At 43.1% G+C, this 20,977-nt stretch overlaps 1 protein-coding gene across 4 annotated transcripts in view; it reads right to left on the reverse strand.

Annotated features, from left to right (window-relative positions):
* The window catches only part of LOC147122633 (serine/threonine-protein phosphatase 2A 55 kDa regulatory subunit B gamma isoform), a 493,182-nt gene that overhangs the window by 25,960 nt on the left and 446,245 nt on the right, over positions 1–20,977 (reverse strand). For all 4 annotated transcript variants that reach the window (XR_015081021.1, XM_086008136.1, XM_086008120.1 and 1 more), the window contains one exon: positions 12,319–12,410. Coding sequence is in view for 3 of the 4 variants with exons in the window: in XM_086008136.1 (XP_085864262.1) it covers positions 12,319–12,410 (92 nt within the window). In the remaining variant the exon portion in view is untranslated. The remainder of the gene's footprint in view (positions 1–12,318; positions 12,411–20,977) is intronic.

The raw sequence follows: 20,977 nt of genomic DNA on the forward strand, positions 1-20,977 counted from the left end.
TTGTTGCTGTTGTTGGAAGGCTCAGACTTTCACAACTTAGTGACCGTGTTCAAATACTTACTTGAGGTTTGCTATCAACCAGCCTTGGATTTCTGACAGGAATGGCGAATAACCGGTATTGTGAAGAAATTGCATTTTAACTGCCCAAAATAGTCGGCGCGCTTAATGCAGCGCCTTTGCAATTGACGCCAGTTAGAACCATTTGCCAGATATAGGCGGCTGTCTGGGATAAGCGGGGTGGGGTATGTGGTGGAGACTGTGCCTAACCTAAGTGGCAATTCTTAATGCGAGAGATCCTGAGCAGTGATCAGCACTGACTGCAGGAGCCATCACAACTAAGCTTGACTTTGTCCGCACAGATACAGTAGAGAAAACTGAAGTAATACAAAAAGAATGCACAAGTCGGTCACACAAGTAAGTAAAAAGAGAAGCAGAGTAAAACATCAATTCAGAGAGGGCATTTCACCCACAGAATGACCCTGAGCCTATTAACACAGAACTGACTTCATTCACTCTATAGCTACTTTTACCTCATTTGTTTTCATCTTAAGATTGTAAACTACAGCAAAAACATCTGCATTTTGCCCACAAGAACATAACCACATACTCGCTCATAAAGTAGACACATTTCACCTCCCAATTTTTCCTTATTAATCTTTAAGTAGTGTCTGTTTTTAGTACGTCTCCATGCTTGCTTTATTCAGTCACTTTCCCCATCCTGGTATGCTGTAAATTTGTGTACATCACTCTGCATGTTTCACGCCAGCATTCGTATCTGCTACTTCTCTCATTCTTGATATTATGATAATTAGTATAATAGCCATAAATATTCCCACCCCAGATATGAACCAATTTTAGACATTTAGGAAAATAAATGTAAATTATCTTGTGATAATAAAAGACAATCTAGTGAAGTCCCAATATTACCAATACCTAATAATAACATCCAATAAGATTCAATAGAAATAACACTACACCTGGGAAAAATAAACTGCTATTCAAAGCAGCATTAAGCAACTAAACAGTGAAATACAGTGCCTTTGACTGGTTTATACCTAACCCTAGTAAATACTAGCCAGGCCTTAAAAGGCATTTTACTTCTCTCACAGGACTACTAACTTCCACCAATCACAAATTGAACACAAGAATCCTTAAGCAGATTCCTTCCTTTAAAAAAAATCACCTTTCCCTTACATCAGTAACAGAATGATTAATGAGAAACATGCCAGGCTCAGGAGGCTCCAGTCACTTCCCCAACTACCAGCTGAACATTAAATAGAATGGACAAAGATAATGGCCCAGAATTTGCGGTCTGCCTTTGAAACTGACCACAACTTTGGGATTTGGCGCATGCGGAATTCCCGAAGTTGCGGTCAGTCATTGACAGCTCCGAAACAGGCTGCGCTGTGCTCCCTCCTCCTCAGAGCCGGCAATCTGTGTAATCAGCCAAAGCATTGAAACTGATGAAAATTTTGGCGCTTCCGCAGTTAAGTACGCTGTTAAATTCCCCACTAAAAGTTAGTCCCAAAGGGATTACGTGTAACTGGGGTTTTGACAGCATTATTACCGCTAAACAAATGTTAAGGGACTGGAAAACTAATTTTAATTTTGTGCAGTGTGAAATGTGTTCATTTTAATATAAATTGAAATGTTTTACTTTATAAAAAAAAAAAAAAAGTTTGTCCATCTTTATTTCAGGTTTGCTTTTTCCCCATGTGAGAGCTCCAATCTTTCTTTGGCTCTCCCTAACATTTTTAACAAGTTAGAATTTTAAGGGCTTACTCACTTCCCCGTTCACTGTGAGAATTCTGTCCTTTGGCTGCTTAGACAGCCTGTTGATGCCACAGCAGTTCGCACAAGGGAATCCCCATTAACTTCTGTTGATTTGAATTGAAGGTCGGAAAACCTGAAGTTCTCGACACAGATCCTTGTGCGAAGAGTATTTCGGGGCCAGCAGCGAGCGCCTTCACTTCGCCGCTGGCCGCAAATTCCGGGCCAAAAAAAATAAAGATTGCTGACTATGATACCCTCTTTCTTTTTTCAGTTATGATGATGTAAAAGCCACTATATTGTCTGTGAACAGATTACCAATGCTGACTGCGCTTCCTCCATGCTATGAATAATCCTCTCCCCGTTTAAAAGGACTCCTGTCTATAATTTATAACATTAGCTGAACAATCAGATTTCTACATTTTTCTGGTTTGCCGGGATCGGGAGTGCACTGCATCATTGCAGGGTTTAGTTGTGTGTGAAAATATGTGATGGAATCCCGTTGAACTGTAGCCATGTGAGAGATACGAAATTTGCTGAAAACTGGATTGTATATCACTGCTGGCAGAAATTTCTGAGATGATGGAAAGAAGCCAATGATTCAAAATAATTTAACAAAACCAGCATCATCTATTGCTCCAGAGAATTATAAATAAAAATACATGAAAACTCTATTGACCCTGAAGGCAAATAATCAGCACTTATTTCACACAAAAAATATAAAGATACCGTCACTTAGCGACAAAAAACTACAGTCTTTTTTATTAGCCTGATCAGCACTCCGCAAGTATGTTTACACCAGTATTAGCACTGAGTGAAGATAGAAACACCAATAAGAAAGCGCTCTGTATATCTGTACATATACCCGTTTGGTATTCTGCACCTATAGGTTATGTTTTGAATATGACGCCAGTAGCTTTACCCCACTCATATTTTCTCAGAGAGAAGTCTCGTCCATCAGAATGGGCAGCTAACTATTGCAGAACCAAATGTGTTTGGTCGTGGGTTTACCACAGTACAGAACTGAGGGAAACACATAGTACACTATCATTGAAAAATCTAGTTTTATTTACAAATTAGATTCATCACTAAACAATAGTAAATCTTTTACCCATCTCAAAACACTATAAAGTAAGTGTTACTGTAACCAGTACTATAGGGCGCAGCTCCTCACCAAAACCAGCGCGTGTTCACTTAAAAAGTATGTTACTTTGCTTTAGTAAAAAGAAGTGGTTGAATGGCCACTTCCATTGACTACTAACTTCCGAGCCCATTCTTCCTCAGAGGCTGGACTAAAGGGACAGTTTTAGTGTCTATAGTTTGAATACATTAATTACACTCGATTACGCCCCCAAATGAACAGCCACATGTTCGTTGGAAAGTTGCAATCATCTGGGCTCCAATATAGTGACCATGGAGCTGGCATATAAAATATCATTTGAGTTAACAATTTTCATCTCTATGAAAATGAAAAGAGGTGTTTCTAAACTAGATAAAAGTAAAGGGTGGCGGGGCGAATTCCCTCAGCTGTTTTGCTGAACTCCCACAACAGCTTGTAAAATGGATGCGACCCATATGTTCAGGGTCCCAATCTTCTTTGGGAATTTCACTTGGCTTTTGTAAGGGCAGAGCCTCTGCCTGCCCCTTACAGGGGCACATGCAGAGGGGGCAAGGCCAGAGACTTCATATGTTGGGAATTCCATCTTCCAGCGACCCATCATGTACCCAGTGACACAAGTCATGCTATCCTCAAGAAGGGTGGAATTGGGCCCCCACTGGGATGGAGGAGGGTGTGTCTGGGCTAGAACATAAGAACATAAGAAATAGGAGCAGGAGTAGGCCAATCGGCCCCTCGAGCCTGCTCCGCCATTCAATAAGATCATGGCTGATCTGAAAAGTGGTCTGGATTCCTGAAGACGGTGAGAATTAGTTATAAAGTTTTATGCATCAACTACTTTAAAAGGGACCAAGGGGAAGCATGCATGGGGTCTCTGGAGGTGGGGAGCTGAGTAACTCCCTGACCGCAGCCAGGTGCCGGAGGCGCCCAAGATGTGCTCATACAGAAGCCAGGTGGCCCCATGCAAATGAGATGTCTTCCTACTGACTCTGTAAACTCCAGCAGGGTCAGTGCCGGAGGCCACCAGCAGGCATGATCCTGGTGTAATTGCCAGGATCACGGTCTGCACATTTTTAGGATCACAAAGTCGACATTTTTGTTGGGGTTTTTTTTTTTTAAAAAGAAGAATTATCACATACTGTGTATTTTCACTGGTGCACCGTGCACTCACTTCAGGCCTATAGTTCTGTCACTGGGATAAGAGAGCTGCATTTAGTCGTGTAAATGCACAGAGTCAACTCATGGATGCTGGCCTTCCAAAATCCATAATCAATCCGACCAAGTTGAAAAGCAGCCACACATTGGACAAGAATGAACCCAGACTATTCTTGCTCACCTATAACGGAAAGTAAACTAGCAAGACTTGTAGGAGTTGGGAGCAGGTCATTGCTTCCCAATGTATAATACATGGTACAAGATGAACAGAGTTTAAGCAGGAAAACACTAAAGTATCATGCAACAAAATAAGCATTAATCTGGAAAGACAGCAGAGTCTACAATAAGATAATACAGTAGCTAAGAATTATCCATATCATATTTGACAACCTTCCCACAGTTCATGAAAGGTGAGTATTTATGAGTAAGCTATTAGACTGCATGCCTGCTCTTCTTGTGACTTTTGGCTGCCAGTTGGTGTAATACATTGGTTCAGTATGCTTTTCTTTTCCGTAATTGCTTTCTATATTTAACACTAACCTAATTTTCCACAATTCTAATTTGGTGATAAATATACTGCGGTGATGGGTTTCATGTTCCGACACTGCAGTAGCATAAGATTAAAGTTGCAGTTGCTCGTATCTATGCCCAGATGACAAATGTATCCCATGTGTGCCCAATATAAATCACTTCTTAAGATCTGTATTCAGTCTGTTGATTACAGCTAGAGTACATCAATCAAATTCTAATCACAATTGCTATGGACTTATTTAATAAGAAACCTTTGCTGCATAGTTGTGTCAGAAGCACTTAATGTACTCTTGTCCTCAGTTATTCTAATATTTCTGCACCAATTTGTCTCCCACCTCCATTTAAATTTTTTATTTTACCTTCTTGCGGCTCTCCTCCACCCTGTTCCCCTACACATCTGGCAAGCTGCTTCCAGGCCTCTGCCATTTTTGGGTCAACAACTCGCCTCTGCTGAATAAATTGCCCTCTGCTACAGTACTTGCATTGATACATCTTTTGCGGTTTACTAATGCTGAACATGGAAGGAAATGACCGAATATTGAATTATCATCATCGGCCATTGCAAAGCTGAATTAAAATCAATTTCACTGTATAAATATTTAAGTACTTTTAGTTGTGTTAAAGACATTTAGAAATGTTTTCTGCAGCTATAGGTGGTTATGTCTGGGAGTTAGTGAGCTTAAAATCAGCAGAAGACATGAGTACAGAAGCTTACAGGATTCAAATCTACCTTTTCCGTCATTTTTGTTAGCCTGGTAATAAGAACATAACAACTAGGAGCAGGAGGCGGCCATTTGGCCCCTCGAGCCTGTTCCGCCATTCAATAAGATCATGGCTGATTTTTTACCTCATCTCCACTTTCCTGCACTAGCCCCATATCCCTTGATTCCCTTAATATTCAAAAATCTATCGGTCTCTGTCTTGAATATACTCAACGACAGCCTCCACAGCCCTCTGGGGTAGGGAATGCCAAAGATTCACCACCCTCTGAGTGAAGAAATTTCTCCTCATCTCAGTCCTAAATGGCCAACCCCTTATTCTGAGAATGTGACCCCTGGTTCTAGACTCCCCAGCCAGGGGAAACATCCTCCCAGCATCCACCCTGTCAAGCCCTGTAAGAATTTTGTATGTTTCAATGGGATCACCTCTTATTCTTCTAAACTCTAGAGAATATAGGCCTAGTCTATTCAATCTCTCCTCATAGGACAATTCCCCCATCCCAGGAACCAGTCTGGTGAACCTTTGTTGCGCTTCATATTGTCAATCAAAGACTGAGTCAGACTAGGCCGAGTAAAGTTCAGTGTAAAATCACTGAATGATAGCTTACCGCTTAGTTCTTCCTCCAAGTTCTTTATTAGTTTCATCCAAAGGTGCGAAGTAGTTTCGACCTCACACCAACAATGAACTAGTATAGTGTAAACCAGGTGTTAAGGCCTGATCGGACTCTGAAGCAAAGCAGCATGAAGTGCCCTCTTCCAAGGAGTCTCACCCCACTTTGCTGTAGTGTCAGGCTGGGCGATTCTATGTTCAGGCTGCATTCACATTATTAACTGCAACATTGGTGCGACTGAAACCACTTCGTACTGAAGCTGCAGTCGTAGTGTAAAGGCATTCATTTTACACCAAAGCAGTATGACATGGTTTAGCAAGGTTCAGATTCTCTTAAGCTCCTGATAAAGATTCCTGAAATTGCAGGTTTGAACCAACCAGGTATTCACTACAATTTTGCTCTTCAATTTGGATTCAGGGTCACCCCCGCTGCAGAAAAGGATTTCACCCACTATTCAAAAAAACATTCAAGATCAATGCACAATGCTACACCAGAGATACTGAAACCTGAGGGAGTTAGCAAGTCACTGCTTAGAGATGGGATTATTATAAAATATATTATATTTTTAAATGAGTTAAGTTTTCTCTGTTTGTATGTGAGGCGGCCCTTTTTCATTATCACACTGTTATCCCTAAATATGGGCAGGGAGGAGAAAGTGACGAACAATGGAACTGAACTCCCCCATTGGCTCTCCCTACCCTACCCCTGAACCTATGTTTCTCTTCCATTCCCCCCCGCACCCCCCCCCCCATGTCCTCTCTAAGCTCATCTTGTTCATGAGCGCCATCTCCTGCTCCCTTGACTCCATTGCCACTAAACTGCTGACCACCCAACTTCCTTACCTGATCCCCATGCTAGCGGGCATCATAAATGGTTCCCATCTCAGGCACTGTTCCCTCCCTTTTAAAACTGTCACCATCATTCCCCTCCCACGCAAAAATACCCTCGATCCCTCCGCCCCCATCGCCAATTTCCCTTTCCGCTCCAATGTCCTTCAACGTGTTGGCGCTTCCCAAATCTGTACCTATCTTTCCCGCAACTCCCTGTTTGAAATTCTCCAATCATGTTTCCGCCCCTGTAAAGTATCAAAACGACTCTTACCAAAGTCACAAATGGCATCCTATGTGACTCAATGTGGTGCATGATCTCTTTTCAACCTCTCTGCAGTCTTTGAGATGGTTAACCACATCGTTCTCCTCCAATGCCTCTCCTTCATAGCCCAGTTCAGCGAGACTTCCCTTGGTTGGTTCCAATCTTGCCTATCAGATCACAGCCGCAGTATCTTCCCACCCCATTACTTCCAAATCTGTCTTTGGCCTCTTCACTTCCTCATCTACATGCTGCCCAATGGCAACATCATCTGCAGACATGGGGTCAGCTTCCACATGTACGCTGATGACACCCAGCTCTGCTTCATCATCATCTCTCTTGACTACTCCACTGCCTCGGTGTTCTGCCACAAACTCTGTACCCTTGTCACTATTCCATGGAAAGAAAGAACTTGCATTTACATAGCGCCTTTCACGACCTTAGGACCTCCCAAAACTCTTTACCGCCAATGAATACTTTTAAAGTGGAGTCGCTGTTTTAATGGAAATGCAGCAGTCAATTTGTGCACAGCAAACTCTCACAAATAGCTATGTGATAACAGTCAGGTAATCTGTTTTAGTGGTGTTGATCAAGGGATAAATATTGGCAGGACATCGGAGAGAACTCACCTGCTCTTCTTTGAATAGTGCCATGGGATCTTTTACGTCCACCTGAGAGGGCAGATGGGGCCTTGGTTTAACATCTCATATGAAAGACAGAACCTCCGGCTGTGCAGTGCTCCCTCAGTACTGCACTGAAGGGGGTAATTTTAACCCCCAAAAATGGGTGGGTTGTTAAAATGTTAAAAATCTCAAACCCGAACCCAACCCGCCTACTTCCGGTTTTAACGGAGGTTGGCAACAAACCCGCTCCCAAATGGTGGGTTGCTCGTTTAAATATTTGAATGAGGCGGTGTGCCTCAGATTTTCTCTCTCTTCCAGCTCTAATGCTGGCCAGCTGGGTTTCCCAGGCCTCGGGAAACTCGCAGTAAAGGGAGGCGAGGACTGCTGCATGGATGAGGTAAGTGCCTTTGCAGCACCACTTGTGGGCCAGTAAAAGCAAGAGTGTTCCACTGACGCCCCCCCACCCCAACAGCTAACTCGCTTCGCTTTCCATGATAGGAACCCCACCAACCCCGCACCATCACCAACTGCACCCCCTGCCCGATTCACCGACAACCCCCTCCCCGCGATCACCGACACCCCTCCCCCGTGATCACCACTCCCCCCAATCACCGACCCCCCCATTCCCCCAATCACCGACCCCCCCCGATCACCGACCCCCCATTCCCCCGATCACCGACCCCCCTGCCCCATCACCGACCCCCCCGATCACCGACCCCCCTCCCCGATCCCCCCGATAACCTCCTCCCTCCCCCGATCACCGACCCCCCTCCCCGATCACCGACCCCCTCGCCGCGATCACCGACCCCCCATTCCCCCGATCAACGACCCCCCCGATCACCGACCCCCCCCGATCACCCGATCACCTCCCCCCTCCCCGATCACCGACCCCCCATTCCCCCGATCACCGACCCCCCTGCCCACCGACCCCCCTCCCCGATCACCCCGATAACCTCCTCCCTCCCCCGATCACCGACCCCCCTCCCCCGATCACCGACCCCCCTCGCCGCGATCACCGACCCCCCATTCCCCCGATCACCGACCCCCCCTCCCCCGATCACCGACCCCCCCTCCCCCAATCACCGACCCCCCCTCCCCCAATCACTGACCCCCCCTCCCCCAATCACTGACCCCCCCTCCCCCCGATCACCGACCCCTCCCCCGATCACCGAACCCCCCTCCCCCCCGATCACCCCTCCCCCCCGATCACCGACCCCCCCTCCCCCCGATCACCGACACCCCTACACCGTCCCCCCCAATCTATGCCCCCAATCTCTCTCTGACCCACGGGTTTACCCCCCAATCCTCCAAACCACAGTGCACCCAGCACACCCACCCCTGCCTGCTTGCATCTGCACTGTCTATGTGTCTCAACACTTTAAATCTCTGCATCATGCCTCCTCTCAATCTTCTTTTCTGTATTGAAAACAAGTTTGGTTTATTAATTCTGCCTCATAACTTAAAGCCTCAAGTTCAAAATATCCCTTTTGGCCTTCTTTTAGCAAGTTTAGAATAACTTGTTTGATTTACAATCAAATGCTATTAAGATGCATCCAGTACTTGATTAACATTATTTACAGCAGCCTCACATTGACTTGATACCGGGAGTGAATCGTTAACTAACCCTCAAACCTTTTGCTTTTTCACTAGTGTACACGTCCCTTCAATGTATACAGGTTTTCAGTTTCCTATTCCTACCTGCCACAGGTGCTACAACTGATGTTCAAATACTTACAACTCAAGCTGAACATAGAAACAACTGCATCCATTGAAGTTAAAGACAGAATGCGGAGAGGGCACATTTTTTCTAATCATATACATATGAACTTTAAAAAAAATGAGTCTTCTAAGTAGAACAAAAATTATCAAGTTTATCAAAAAAGTGGCTGTTTCTGAAGTAAAGAAATCTCATTTAGTCCTTTGAAATTTTGTTTTTGGAAAATTGGTACTACAACACTTGAAGCAATGCTGGAACCTGTCAAGATGTGTGCGAGTATTAGTTGTAAAGACTGCAGACTGACTTACATAAAAAGACTTGCATTTATATAGCGCCTTTCATGACCACTAGGCGTCTCAAAACGCTTTACAGCCAATGAAGTACTTTTGAAGTGTAGTCACTGTGGTAATGTGGGATATGCGGCAGCCAATTTGTGCACAGCAAGCTCCCACAAACAGCAATGTAATAATGACCAGATAATCTGTTTTTGTTATGTTGATTGAGGGATAAGTATTGGCCAGGACACTGGGGATAACTCTCCTACTCTTCTTCGAAATAGTGCGATGGGATTTTTTACGTCCACCCGAGAGAGCAGACGGGGCCTCAGTTTAATGTCTCATCCGAAAGACGGCACCTCCGACAGTGCAGCACTCCCTCAGCACTGCACTGGAGCGTCAGCCTAGCTTTATGTGCTCAAGTCCCTGGAGTGGGACTTGAACCCACAACCTTCTGACTCAGGCGAATGTGCTACCCACTGAGCCAGAGCTGACACTACATGAAGTTGCCTGCACAAGCACTGCAGCCACTTGATGTAGCAGGAAGTCAATACAAAAGGAATGCTGTACAAGAACTTCACACATCAGGGTTTCAAAACAACTCCAAGCTGTTGGGATGCCTTAGCTATTCCACCTCAAGTAACATATCATGGCAACCTATCCATTCATGGAATTTGAGATATTTCACAGTAGATGAACATCCAACCATGTCAGTGAGCTTAACACAATCACGTTTGCTTGCTTGTCCTTATGCACGAGCAGAGCTGTCTACATTAGGCGAACGCTTGCCACAAAATTTTCAGCTGTCAATACCTGGGGCATTTCCTCGCGTCAAAAATAATAAGGACAGTTAAAAGCAGATCATCACATGGGCCACAGTGACCAAGATAGAGGCCTCATAATATTAGCTGAGGCCAGTCAGCAGTTTGTCAGTCTGCTCTCGGAGCTGGGAAATGGTTCACATCTTGGTTAATTTAAAGCAGAGAAGGGGAGAAAGCATTTACACAAAAAGTAGGCTATTACATACCCAAATAAAGCACGTGTTTATGGCAGGTCACGGAGCTTATGAAAATGTTTATTTTTAATGCCAGTAGCATTTCCCAAATTGCAAATAAAAATGTTAATTGAAAATGAGTTCTGTACTTTATGTTTTTGAACATTATGCAGTATATTGTGGTCTGAGTTGTGTCCTACTGTGATGCAATGGTCTCGCTAATGAATAATTTAGCTATAGCTGAACTGAAGTAATTGTTTAACAACTTGAAGCAGATTCAAAGACTATTCAGATAATAGTATACCAGCTTTTCATTCCAATGCTGTGAATTACATCATCACAGGTTCAACAATATATGTTTTCCTTATTAGTCAAGCAAGGAACCCAAAAATAAGTTTTGCACTGCAGTATTTGCCTTGCAAAATAATTGCTTTTCTTTAGTGATTTTAATGAAGAGAAGCCAAAATGGAATGTGCATTTAGATATTCTGGATTATGTTAATACTCTTCAGTGTCCATTCCATCTTCTCCTTGATGCTGCCAACTTGAATATTGCTCCTGTTTGAGAGTCTTTCTACATACGAGCATTGCTGTGCACATTCAAAATCCTCCCAAAATGCAGAGTAGCCCATTCAGTTATTGAGATTTTTCTGTACCACTGTACAAGATTCGAATTCTTGGCTGGGGCTGGGTTGGGTGAGGGTGGGGAGAAATACTGACTGTGAGAATGAGATCTCAATTCCATACAAGAACAAACAAATTCACTTGCATTTATATAGCGTCTTTCACATTTTCAGGACATCTCAAGGTGCTTTACAACCAATGAATTACTTTTGAAGTGTGGTCACTGTTGTTTGGTAGGTAAACAGGGCAGCCAAATTGGCACACATCACGGTTCCACAAACAGCAATATGAATGACCATTAATCTGTTTTTGGTGCTGTTGACTGAGGGATAAATGTTGGCCAGGACACCAGGAGAACACCCCTGCTGTTCTTCAAATAGTGCCATGAGACTTTTTATGTCCTCGAGGGGGCAGATCGGGCTTTAGTTTTCATGTTTCCGCCGGTTGGCAGCACCTTGGACAATGCATCAGCCCCTCAATGCAGCACTGGAGTGTCGGTCTAAATTATGTGCTCAAGTCCTGCAGTGGGACTTGAACCTACTGCCTTCTGACTCAGCCAAGAGAGCCACCAAACGTGTGAGTAACCCACTGAATGCTGCAGGATTGGTAGGCCTGCACATGAATGAAATAAAAGCAGAAAACCCCTGACATGGATCTTGTCATTCATGTGAAAATGACTTATGTAATAATACTGGGCGGCCTGCTGGTGGCGCTGTCCAGGGAGAGTATAAATACTCAGGCATGGGCCCAGCTTGTGCAGGGCATTCTTTAACAGGAACTAGTGAAGGACACAACTAGATCTCCATGTTTAAAAACAGTTGATTAAAGCCTTGTTTAATACTCAGACCAAGTGCCTAGTAGTTTTCTTGTGTCAACCCCCGCCCCCAACTCCACTTCACAAATTCTTGTAGATCATGAAAAAATCTCCTGATGCAATGTCGTGACTCTACTTGGATTTTTACAGAAGTCTGATGATAATACAGAATTCAGAGTTACCTTACAATTGAGGAAGACTCTCAACTCACACTGGAAGATCAAAACAATCTGTTTATATCATGGTCTCTAGAATGAAACGAAGAGTCAGAGCTACTGACCTGTCTGAGCCATTCCATGCACATTCAAATTTGTCAAAGATGCAGTCGTTCTCATAGAGAGAGCAAAGCTTACTCCGGAGGTAATCATGAACCTGTTTTTAAAAAAAAATTAGCAACATTAACATTAAGCAATTGAAAGAATACCATAGCAACAGTAAATTACTAGTAATTAGCAACATAATTTAAGCACAAGATTTTAAACCAATTACAATTAACACAATGAAAGCATAATCAATATATTTCTTCCCACATGAAATATATCACTGCCAAAATCAGTGTCCAATTATATGAATGCTTCAAATTGATCATAGCACTTTTAGGCAATCCTTTCTGTGCCAAGTATGCAATTACCATTAACTGTTCTGCTCATGTGGCATTTCCTGAAAATGTAACTATACTCTTAGAATATTAAAACAGCTTTTTATGACTGTAAATGTACATCAGATATAAGCCACACTGTGACAGCGAATGACCATTAGATACAAGGTACACTGACAATGAATGTGCATTAGATCGGTCAGGCTGACCATGAATGTGTAGTAGATAGAAACTAGACCAACAGTGAATATGCTTTAGATGTAAGCCAGGTTGTGGAAGTGAATGTACATGAGATAGAATGCAGACTGTACCAGTGAATGTGTGCCAGATAGAATGCAGACTGTACCAGTGAATGTGCATTAGATAGAATGCAGACTGTACCAGTGAATGTGCATTAGATAGAATGCAGACTGTACCAGTGAATGTACATGAGATAGAATGCAGACTGTACCAGTGAATGTGCATTAGATAGAATGCAGACTGTACCAGTGACTGTGCATTAGATAGAATGCAGACTGTACCAGTGAATGTGCATTAGATAGAATGCAGACTGTACCAGTGAATGTACATGAGATAGAATGCAGACTGTACCAGTGAATGTACATGAGATAGAATGCAGACTGTACCAGTGACTGTGCATTAGATAGAATGCAGACTGTACCAGTGAATGTGCATTAGATAGAATGCAGACTGTACCAGTGAATGTGTGTCAGATAGAATGCAGACTGTACCAGTGAATGTGTGCCACATAGAATGCAGACTGTGCCAGTGAATGTGTGCCACATAGAATGCAGACTGTGCCAGTGACTCTGCATTAGATAAAATGCAGACTGTACCAGTGAATTTGCATTAGATAGAATGCAGACTGTACCAGTGACACTGCATTAGATAGAATGCAGACTGTACCAGTGACTGCATTAGATAGAATGCAGACTGTACCAGTGAATGTGCATTAGATAGAATGCAGACTGTACCAGTGAATGTGCATTAGATAGAATGCAGACTGTACCAGTGAATGTCAGATAGAATGCAGACTGTACCAGTGAATGTACATGAGATAGAATGCAGACTGTACCAGTGAATGTGCATTAGATAGACTGCAGACTGTACCAGTGAATGTGTGCCACATAGAATGCAGACTGTGCCAGTGACTCTGCATTAGATAAAATGCAGACTGTACCAGTGAATGTGCATTAGATAGAATGCAGACTGTACCAGTGACTCTGCATTAGATAAAATGCAGACTGTACCAGTGAATGCGCATTAGATAGAATGCAGACTGTGCCAGTGACTCTGCATTAGATAAAATGCAGACTGTACCAGTGAATGTGCATTAGATAGAATGCAGACTGTACCAGTGAATGTGTGCCAGATAGAATGCAGACTGTGCCAGTGACTCTGCATTAGATAAAATGCAGACTGTACCAGTGAATGCGCATTAGATAGAATGCAGACTGTGCCAGTGACTCTGCATTAGATAAAATGCAGACTGTACCAGTGAATGCGCATTAGATAGAATGCAGACTGTACCAGTGACTGTGCATTAGATAGAATGCAGACGGTACCAGTGAATGTGCATTAGATAGAATGCAGACTGTACCAGTGAATGTGTGTCAGATAGAATGCAGACTGTACCAGTGAATGTGCATTAGATAGCATGCAGACTGTACCAGTGAATGTGTCAGATAGAATGCAGACTGTACCAGTGACTGTGCATTAGAATGCAGACTGTACCAGTGAATGTGTGTCAGATAGAATGCAGACTGTACCAGTGAATGTGCATTAGATAGAATGCAGACTGTACCAGTGAATGTGTGTCAGATAGGATGCAGACTGTACCAGTGAATGTGCGTCAGATAGAATGCAGACTGCACCAGTGACTGTGTTACATCGTTATATTATCACATCGTTAAATGGAACTACTTGTTACATTATTATATGGAACTACTTTGGTTAGTGCATTTATACTGCTATGTGGCAAACTGTGTCAGGCAGTGCACAGTGCAAGGTCGGACATCATGTATCACTCTGCACCATGCGGCAGCAACATCATGAAAGCACCGAGTAAAAGCTGTAAACTAAAATGAGTTAAAAGTGTCTGTATTACATAGTAATACGAACACAAGGGGACACAACATGGTGGCAGCGGTATAAGTGAGTACAACTTGTGCCATACTAACTATGAATAAGACGAAAAGTGAATATATGAGCTGATCATGAGTGCCGGTGTCTGCGGAATTGAGTGTGAATCGTACGTGCAACTAAGATGGCGGCTGCCGCGGCACTGACTGCGCAAATGCAACCCCTCATGAACTGGGAAGCCGACAATATAGTAGAGGCATTCCGCAAGTTCAAACAGAAATGTGATCTTACATTCAAAAGCTTCCTGAAGGGTACTGCCGACGAGGAAAGGGTTAGTTACATTCTGTTGTGGGCAGGAGAAAAAGTTCTAGATTTGTATAATAGCTGGAGTTTGACTGAAGAGGAAAAGGAAAACCCTGAGACAATCTTTAAGAAATTCAGCAACCATCTAGAGCCTAAATCCAATCACCGTATACAGATACAAATTCCAGAGTCTAAGACAGGAACTCGGCGAAACAGTTGACAATTTCTTAACAAGGCTGAGAAATGAAGCCAGCAAGTGTGCATTTAAGGAAATGGAGGAAAGGCTTGTGGACCAGCTGATATGGGGGTCAGCGCATGCAGAGGTACAAAAAGCCCTGATAGGGAAAGAAAAGCTCGAAATAACAGAGGCTATAGATACTGCGAGAGCTCATGAAGCCATGAAGCAACAAATGAGAATGCTGATTTCTCAAACAGCTGACATGCGGACGGCTTCTGAGACGGACAACAGAGTGGATACAGTGAGAGAAAAGTACAACACACAAAGACATGCACATGACAACGGGAGAAACATGTACAGAAACTGTGGTAGACCGCACGATTATACAGACAGGAGGAAATGTCCAGCATATGGAACAAGCTGCAATGCATGTGGCAAACTAAACCACTGGGAAAAAAGGTGAAGAACGAAGAAAAAAGGAACATACATCAAAAACAAAGGCAGACAGCAGAACCAGAGAAAGAAACACAATATCCATGCCATGGATGAGCAGGATGATGATGATTATGGTCATGACAATACACTAAACATCGAAGCCATAAAGGTACAGCTTCACGAGCCAGAGCAGAAAATACTCCGAGGAGAGAATTGCACACCATCATCCAAATCGAAAAGTGGATCAAAGGTCAGCCCACAACCATCAACTTAAAGTTGAAGCTGGACACAGGGGCTCAGAGCAACATTCTCCCATTGAGACTGTACCAGCAGATCATTCCCGAAAACTTGAGAGAAGATGGCTACCCGAAAAACAGTTGTTTAAAGGCAAGTAATGTCACGCTGACAGCATACGGGGGGAGTGAGATTAAACAACTCGGAATAACCTTTGTCAAAGGGACACATAAAAGAAAGATCAACTGCATGTTCTATGTCACCGACACTGAGGAGCCAGCGATCCTGGGATTAAACAGCTGTGAGAAGTTGAGATTGATCTCCGTGAATCACGAGCTGATGAAAACGTCACTGAGGATAGACAGCAACACCCTGCTGGAAAATCGCCCACAAATCAAGAGTAAAAAAGACTTGATAGACATGTATCCGGAATGTTTCGATGATACAGTGGGATGCTTTGGAGATTTCCAATACCACATCACCATCGATCCAGAGGTAAAGCCCATTATCAATGCTCCACGAAAAGTACCCATCGAGCTGAAGACAAAGCTTGAAAGAGAGCTAAAGGAGATGGAAGAAAAGGGAGTGATCGTAAAGGTCACTGAACCCACAGACTGGGTAAACTCAATTGTGGTACGAGAAAAGCCAAATGGGCGTCTCAGGATATGTTTGGACCCCAAAGATCTAAACCAGGCGATAAAGAGGGACCACTATCCCACCCCAACGCTAGAGGAGATTACGCCATCACTGGCAGGAGCCAAGGTTTTCTCAAAACTAGATGCCAGAAATGGATATTGGAACGTGAAGCTGGATGAGGAATCAACAACAGAGACAACATTCAACACACCATTTGGGCGTTACAAATTCCTGCGGTTACCATTCGGGTTAAAGGTCAGTCAAGATATCTTTCAACAGAAAGTAGACGAGACATAGAGAGGCTGTGGAGGAGCTATAGGAATAGCTGATGATATTCAGATCTATGGAGAAGATGAAAGAGACCATGATATGCACCTACATGAGGCCATGGAGCGTACCAGGAAGGCTGGCATCAAGTTAAATGCCGATAAGTGCATAGTTAAAGTCAAGGAATGCCAATTCTTCGGTATGATTTACACCCCAGAGGGAGTCAAGCCAAATCCTGAGAAGATTGCGGCGATTGCTCAAATGAAACCACCCAAAGATAAGAAAGGGCTAAGGAGTTACCTCGGCTTGATCCAATACATGAGTTCTTTCATCCCAAACATGTCGGAACATACAACAAATTTCAGAGAGCTAATGAAAGAAGACGCCGAATACCAGGGGTCTGAATCACACGAAAGGAATTTCAAACAGCTTAGAGAACTGTTGTGCAAAGAAACAAGTCCGTCATATTATGACAGAAAAAAACCAGTCACTCTGCAAGTAGACGCTTCTACCAGAGGACTAGGGGCAGCTCTTGTGCAGGAAGGAGAGCCAATAGCTTTTGCATCAAAGGTCTTGACGTCAGCCGAGACGAGATACGCCAACATAGAAAGAGAACTATTAGCAGTAGTGTATGGATACGAGAAATTCCATACTTACCTGTATGGAAGGCAGTTTACAATAGAGAGTGACCATCGTCCACTAGAACAGATCTATAAGAAGAATCTGTGCAAAGCACCTGCAAGACTGCAAAGATTACTTCTAAGGCTCCAAAGCTATGACTTCACGCTTAAATATAAGCCAGGAAAGGAAATGGTGCTAGCAGATGCGTTGTCTCGATTGTCACCATATGAGAAACACGAGGTGGAGGGTCTAACAGTAAAAATCCACCACCGAGTGAGTGTTACCCCTACAAAGTTCAGTCAAATCAGAGATGAGACTAGCAAAGATGAGGAATTGCAACTACTCACACAAGTGATACAGGGGTGGCCGGAGAGAATCCAGCAGGTACAGGCGACAATTCGTCAATACTGGATGATTAGAGACGATATTGCAGTAGAAGACGGTATTCTCCTTGCTGGATCGAGGATCATCGTGCCAAAGACGATGCAGACAGAACTTCTCCATCTAATACATGAAGGCCACATGGGAATGGAGAAATGCAAGCTGAGAGTCAGATCAGCTGTATACTGGATAGGCATGTACAAAAATATCGAACAGATGGTTTCTGCATGTGGTATATGCCAGAAATACAGAAATGCACAACAGAAAGAGATGATACCTAGTGAAATACCGTCAAGACCATGGCACACTGTTGGGGCAGATCTCTTCATGTGCAATCAAGAATGGTATCTTATAGTGGTAGATTACTATTCCAAGTTTCCTTTTGTGAGAAGCATGAAAGATCTGAGAGCCACAACTACCACCAGAATTGCAAAGAACTTGTTTGCTGAACAAGGAATCTCAGAAAAGGTAATCTGTGACAATGGAACCCAGTTCACATCGAGTGAATTCAGAGCTCTGGCAGAAAAGTATGGGTTCAAAATAGTAACCTCATCCTCACATTTCCCAAGGGGACACGGGTTCATCGAAAGACAGATCCAGACTGTCAAGAGAACTCTCATCAAAAGTAGTGAGATGGGGGAAGACCAAGACCTTGCCCTCCTATCACTCAGATCAACACCACTGAAAGCAGACATGAAATCACCTGTGAAATTGCTGAATGGGAGGAAGTTTAAGACTACCCTACCAGCAAAAATACATCCTCCCCAGGACCAGGAGGATTTCAGACAGAAGCTGGCAGAAGCACAAGTCGTAGGGAGCAAATATTACGACAAACATGCAAAGATGCGACCAGAATTGCTGAATGGGCAATCAGTGCATATGCAAGACCTGGTGTTGAAAACCTGGAATCCAGCCAAGGTCATTGGAAAAGCTGATACTCCAAGATCCTACTTCGTAGAGAGCGAACCTGGTAACCAATACAGACAGAACAGACTCCACATCAGACCTTCACCTGAACTGGTTAGGCAGCAGACAACATCAGCAACATTGACAACACCAGCTACTACAAGCAGTACAAGGCCAGAAACAAGCGCCACAAATCAAACAACCGCGAGCATGCACATTCCAACTCAAGTGCGACAGCAACAACAACAAGAGCGGAACACACCAAAACACCGCAGAGAGGAGTGGTCACCACCAAATCATCCACAAGATGGAGGGACAACATCCAACCACCTGAGCGATATCGCGAATAAGAAAACTCACGATTCTTTGTATTTGATAATAATAGTTTAGATATATTTTTAAAATTAAATTAAATTTCATGTTTTAGTGTTTTGAGAAAGAGGGATGTTACATCGTTATATTATCACATCGTTAAATGGAACTACTTGTTACATTGTTATATGGAACTACTTTGGTTCGTGCATTTATACTGCTATGTGGCACACTGTGTCAGGCAGTGCACAGTGCAAGGTCGGACATCTTGTATCACTCTGCACCATGCAGCAGCAACATCATGAAAGCACTGAGTAAAAGCTGTAAACTAAAATGAGTTAAAAGTGTCTGTATTATGTAGTGATCAATAGCATGTCATTCTATAGTGGACACTAGGTGGAGCCGTAGAGCTGTATATAGCTGTATGTATAAGACTACACTACCCAGCTATATATTATATTAAGACTACATTACCCATGAGGCTAGGCTACCCACAAGGCAGCAGTCAAGATGGAAGCCTCTACAAGATGCTGTACAAGTCCACATGTGCTCAATAAAGTAACTAGCAAAAGCTAGCTGTGTTCATAATAAGAATGTCTATTTATTAATGAACATAACATGGTACCAGGGTGGTGAAGATCTGCTGAAAATTGTGAAAAGCGACATGGAGAATTTGAAGCCACCAGAGCGTTTGAATCTCACAGAAAAAATCGACTACAACTGGCAGACTTTTAAACAGCAATTCGAACTCTACATTGCAGCCATCGGATTCGGTACAAAGCCAGACGCAAGGAAGATAGCGTTGCTGCTCACGGTTGCAGGCCCACAGGCGATAGAAGTATTTAATACATTTGTATTTAATCCAGTGGAGAACAGAGAAAAATTAGAAGATGTGCTAAAAAAATTTGATGCACATTGCTCTCCCAAAAAGAATGAGACCTATGAAAGATACATGTTCTGTTCAAGGACACAGCAACAAAATGAGACTTTTGATAGCTTTATAACTGATCTGAAACTGAAAGCACAGACATGTAATTTCTCTGAGCTGAAATCATCCATGATTCGTGACCAGTGTTTGGTATTCATGATAAAAAAAAGTCAGGGAACGTCTGTTGAGAGAAACCGAACTAAATTTGGAAAATGCGGTGAAAATATGCCAAGCCAGCGAGCTAGCTCGAAAGCACGCGAAGACTTTCAGTGAAATCAATAATGATGCGATTGTAATGAGTGATAATGCTGCTGTCGGTGCTGTGTCCTACAAGGAGAAGAAACGTGGGCAGAACAGAAATGAAAAGCAATCGGAGGATGACAAATTTTTAATTGTAAACGCTGTGGTTACAAACACCAGTTAAGACAATGCCCAGTGTTTGTAAAAATGTGCACAAAGTGTAATGGAAAGAATCACTTTGCCAAACAATGCTTTTCAAAAGTAAAAACAACGAAAGGGCAACGAGTTAATGTAATTGAGGACACTGATTTAAGTGAGACATTTTTTGTAGGAATGGTGTCATGTGACAATATCAAAAAGGATACAGAAAATGTGCAGCCCTCAGAAATGGACAATGCTGAACATAAAGTTAATGCAGTAAAAGAGGACAAATGGATGATCCCACTGCAGGTAAATGGAGCATTAGTTACCTTGAAACTAGACACTGGGGCAAAAGCAAACTTAATCAGTATGAGTGACATTAACAATATGAAAGAAAAGCCCAAAATACAGAAAAAGTCAGTACTACTGAAGGACTATAATGGACAGAAAATAGATAGCTTAGGTGTATGCAGACTTAAAGTGACAGTCAAAGACAAAGTGCATCATCTCATGTTTTCTGTTGTGGCTGAAAGACTTGATTCGATACTAGGTGACAAAGCTTGTGAAGATTTAGAACTGGTCAAGAGAGTCTACCGTATAAACTGTGCCATAAGCAGACCAGATGACTCAGGTGATGAAGCAGAGAGCCCATCAAGGATGAAAAGGCCAAAGGGTAT

Source organism: Somniosus microcephalus, chromosome 2 (assembly GCF_052327205.1).
Source record: "Somniosus microcephalus isolate GS21.2 chromosome 2, FLI_Smic_1.0, whole genome shotgun sequence".
Classification (NCBI taxonomy): domain Eukaryota; kingdom Metazoa; phylum Chordata; class Chondrichthyes; order Squaliformes; family Somniosidae; genus Somniosus; species Somniosus microcephalus.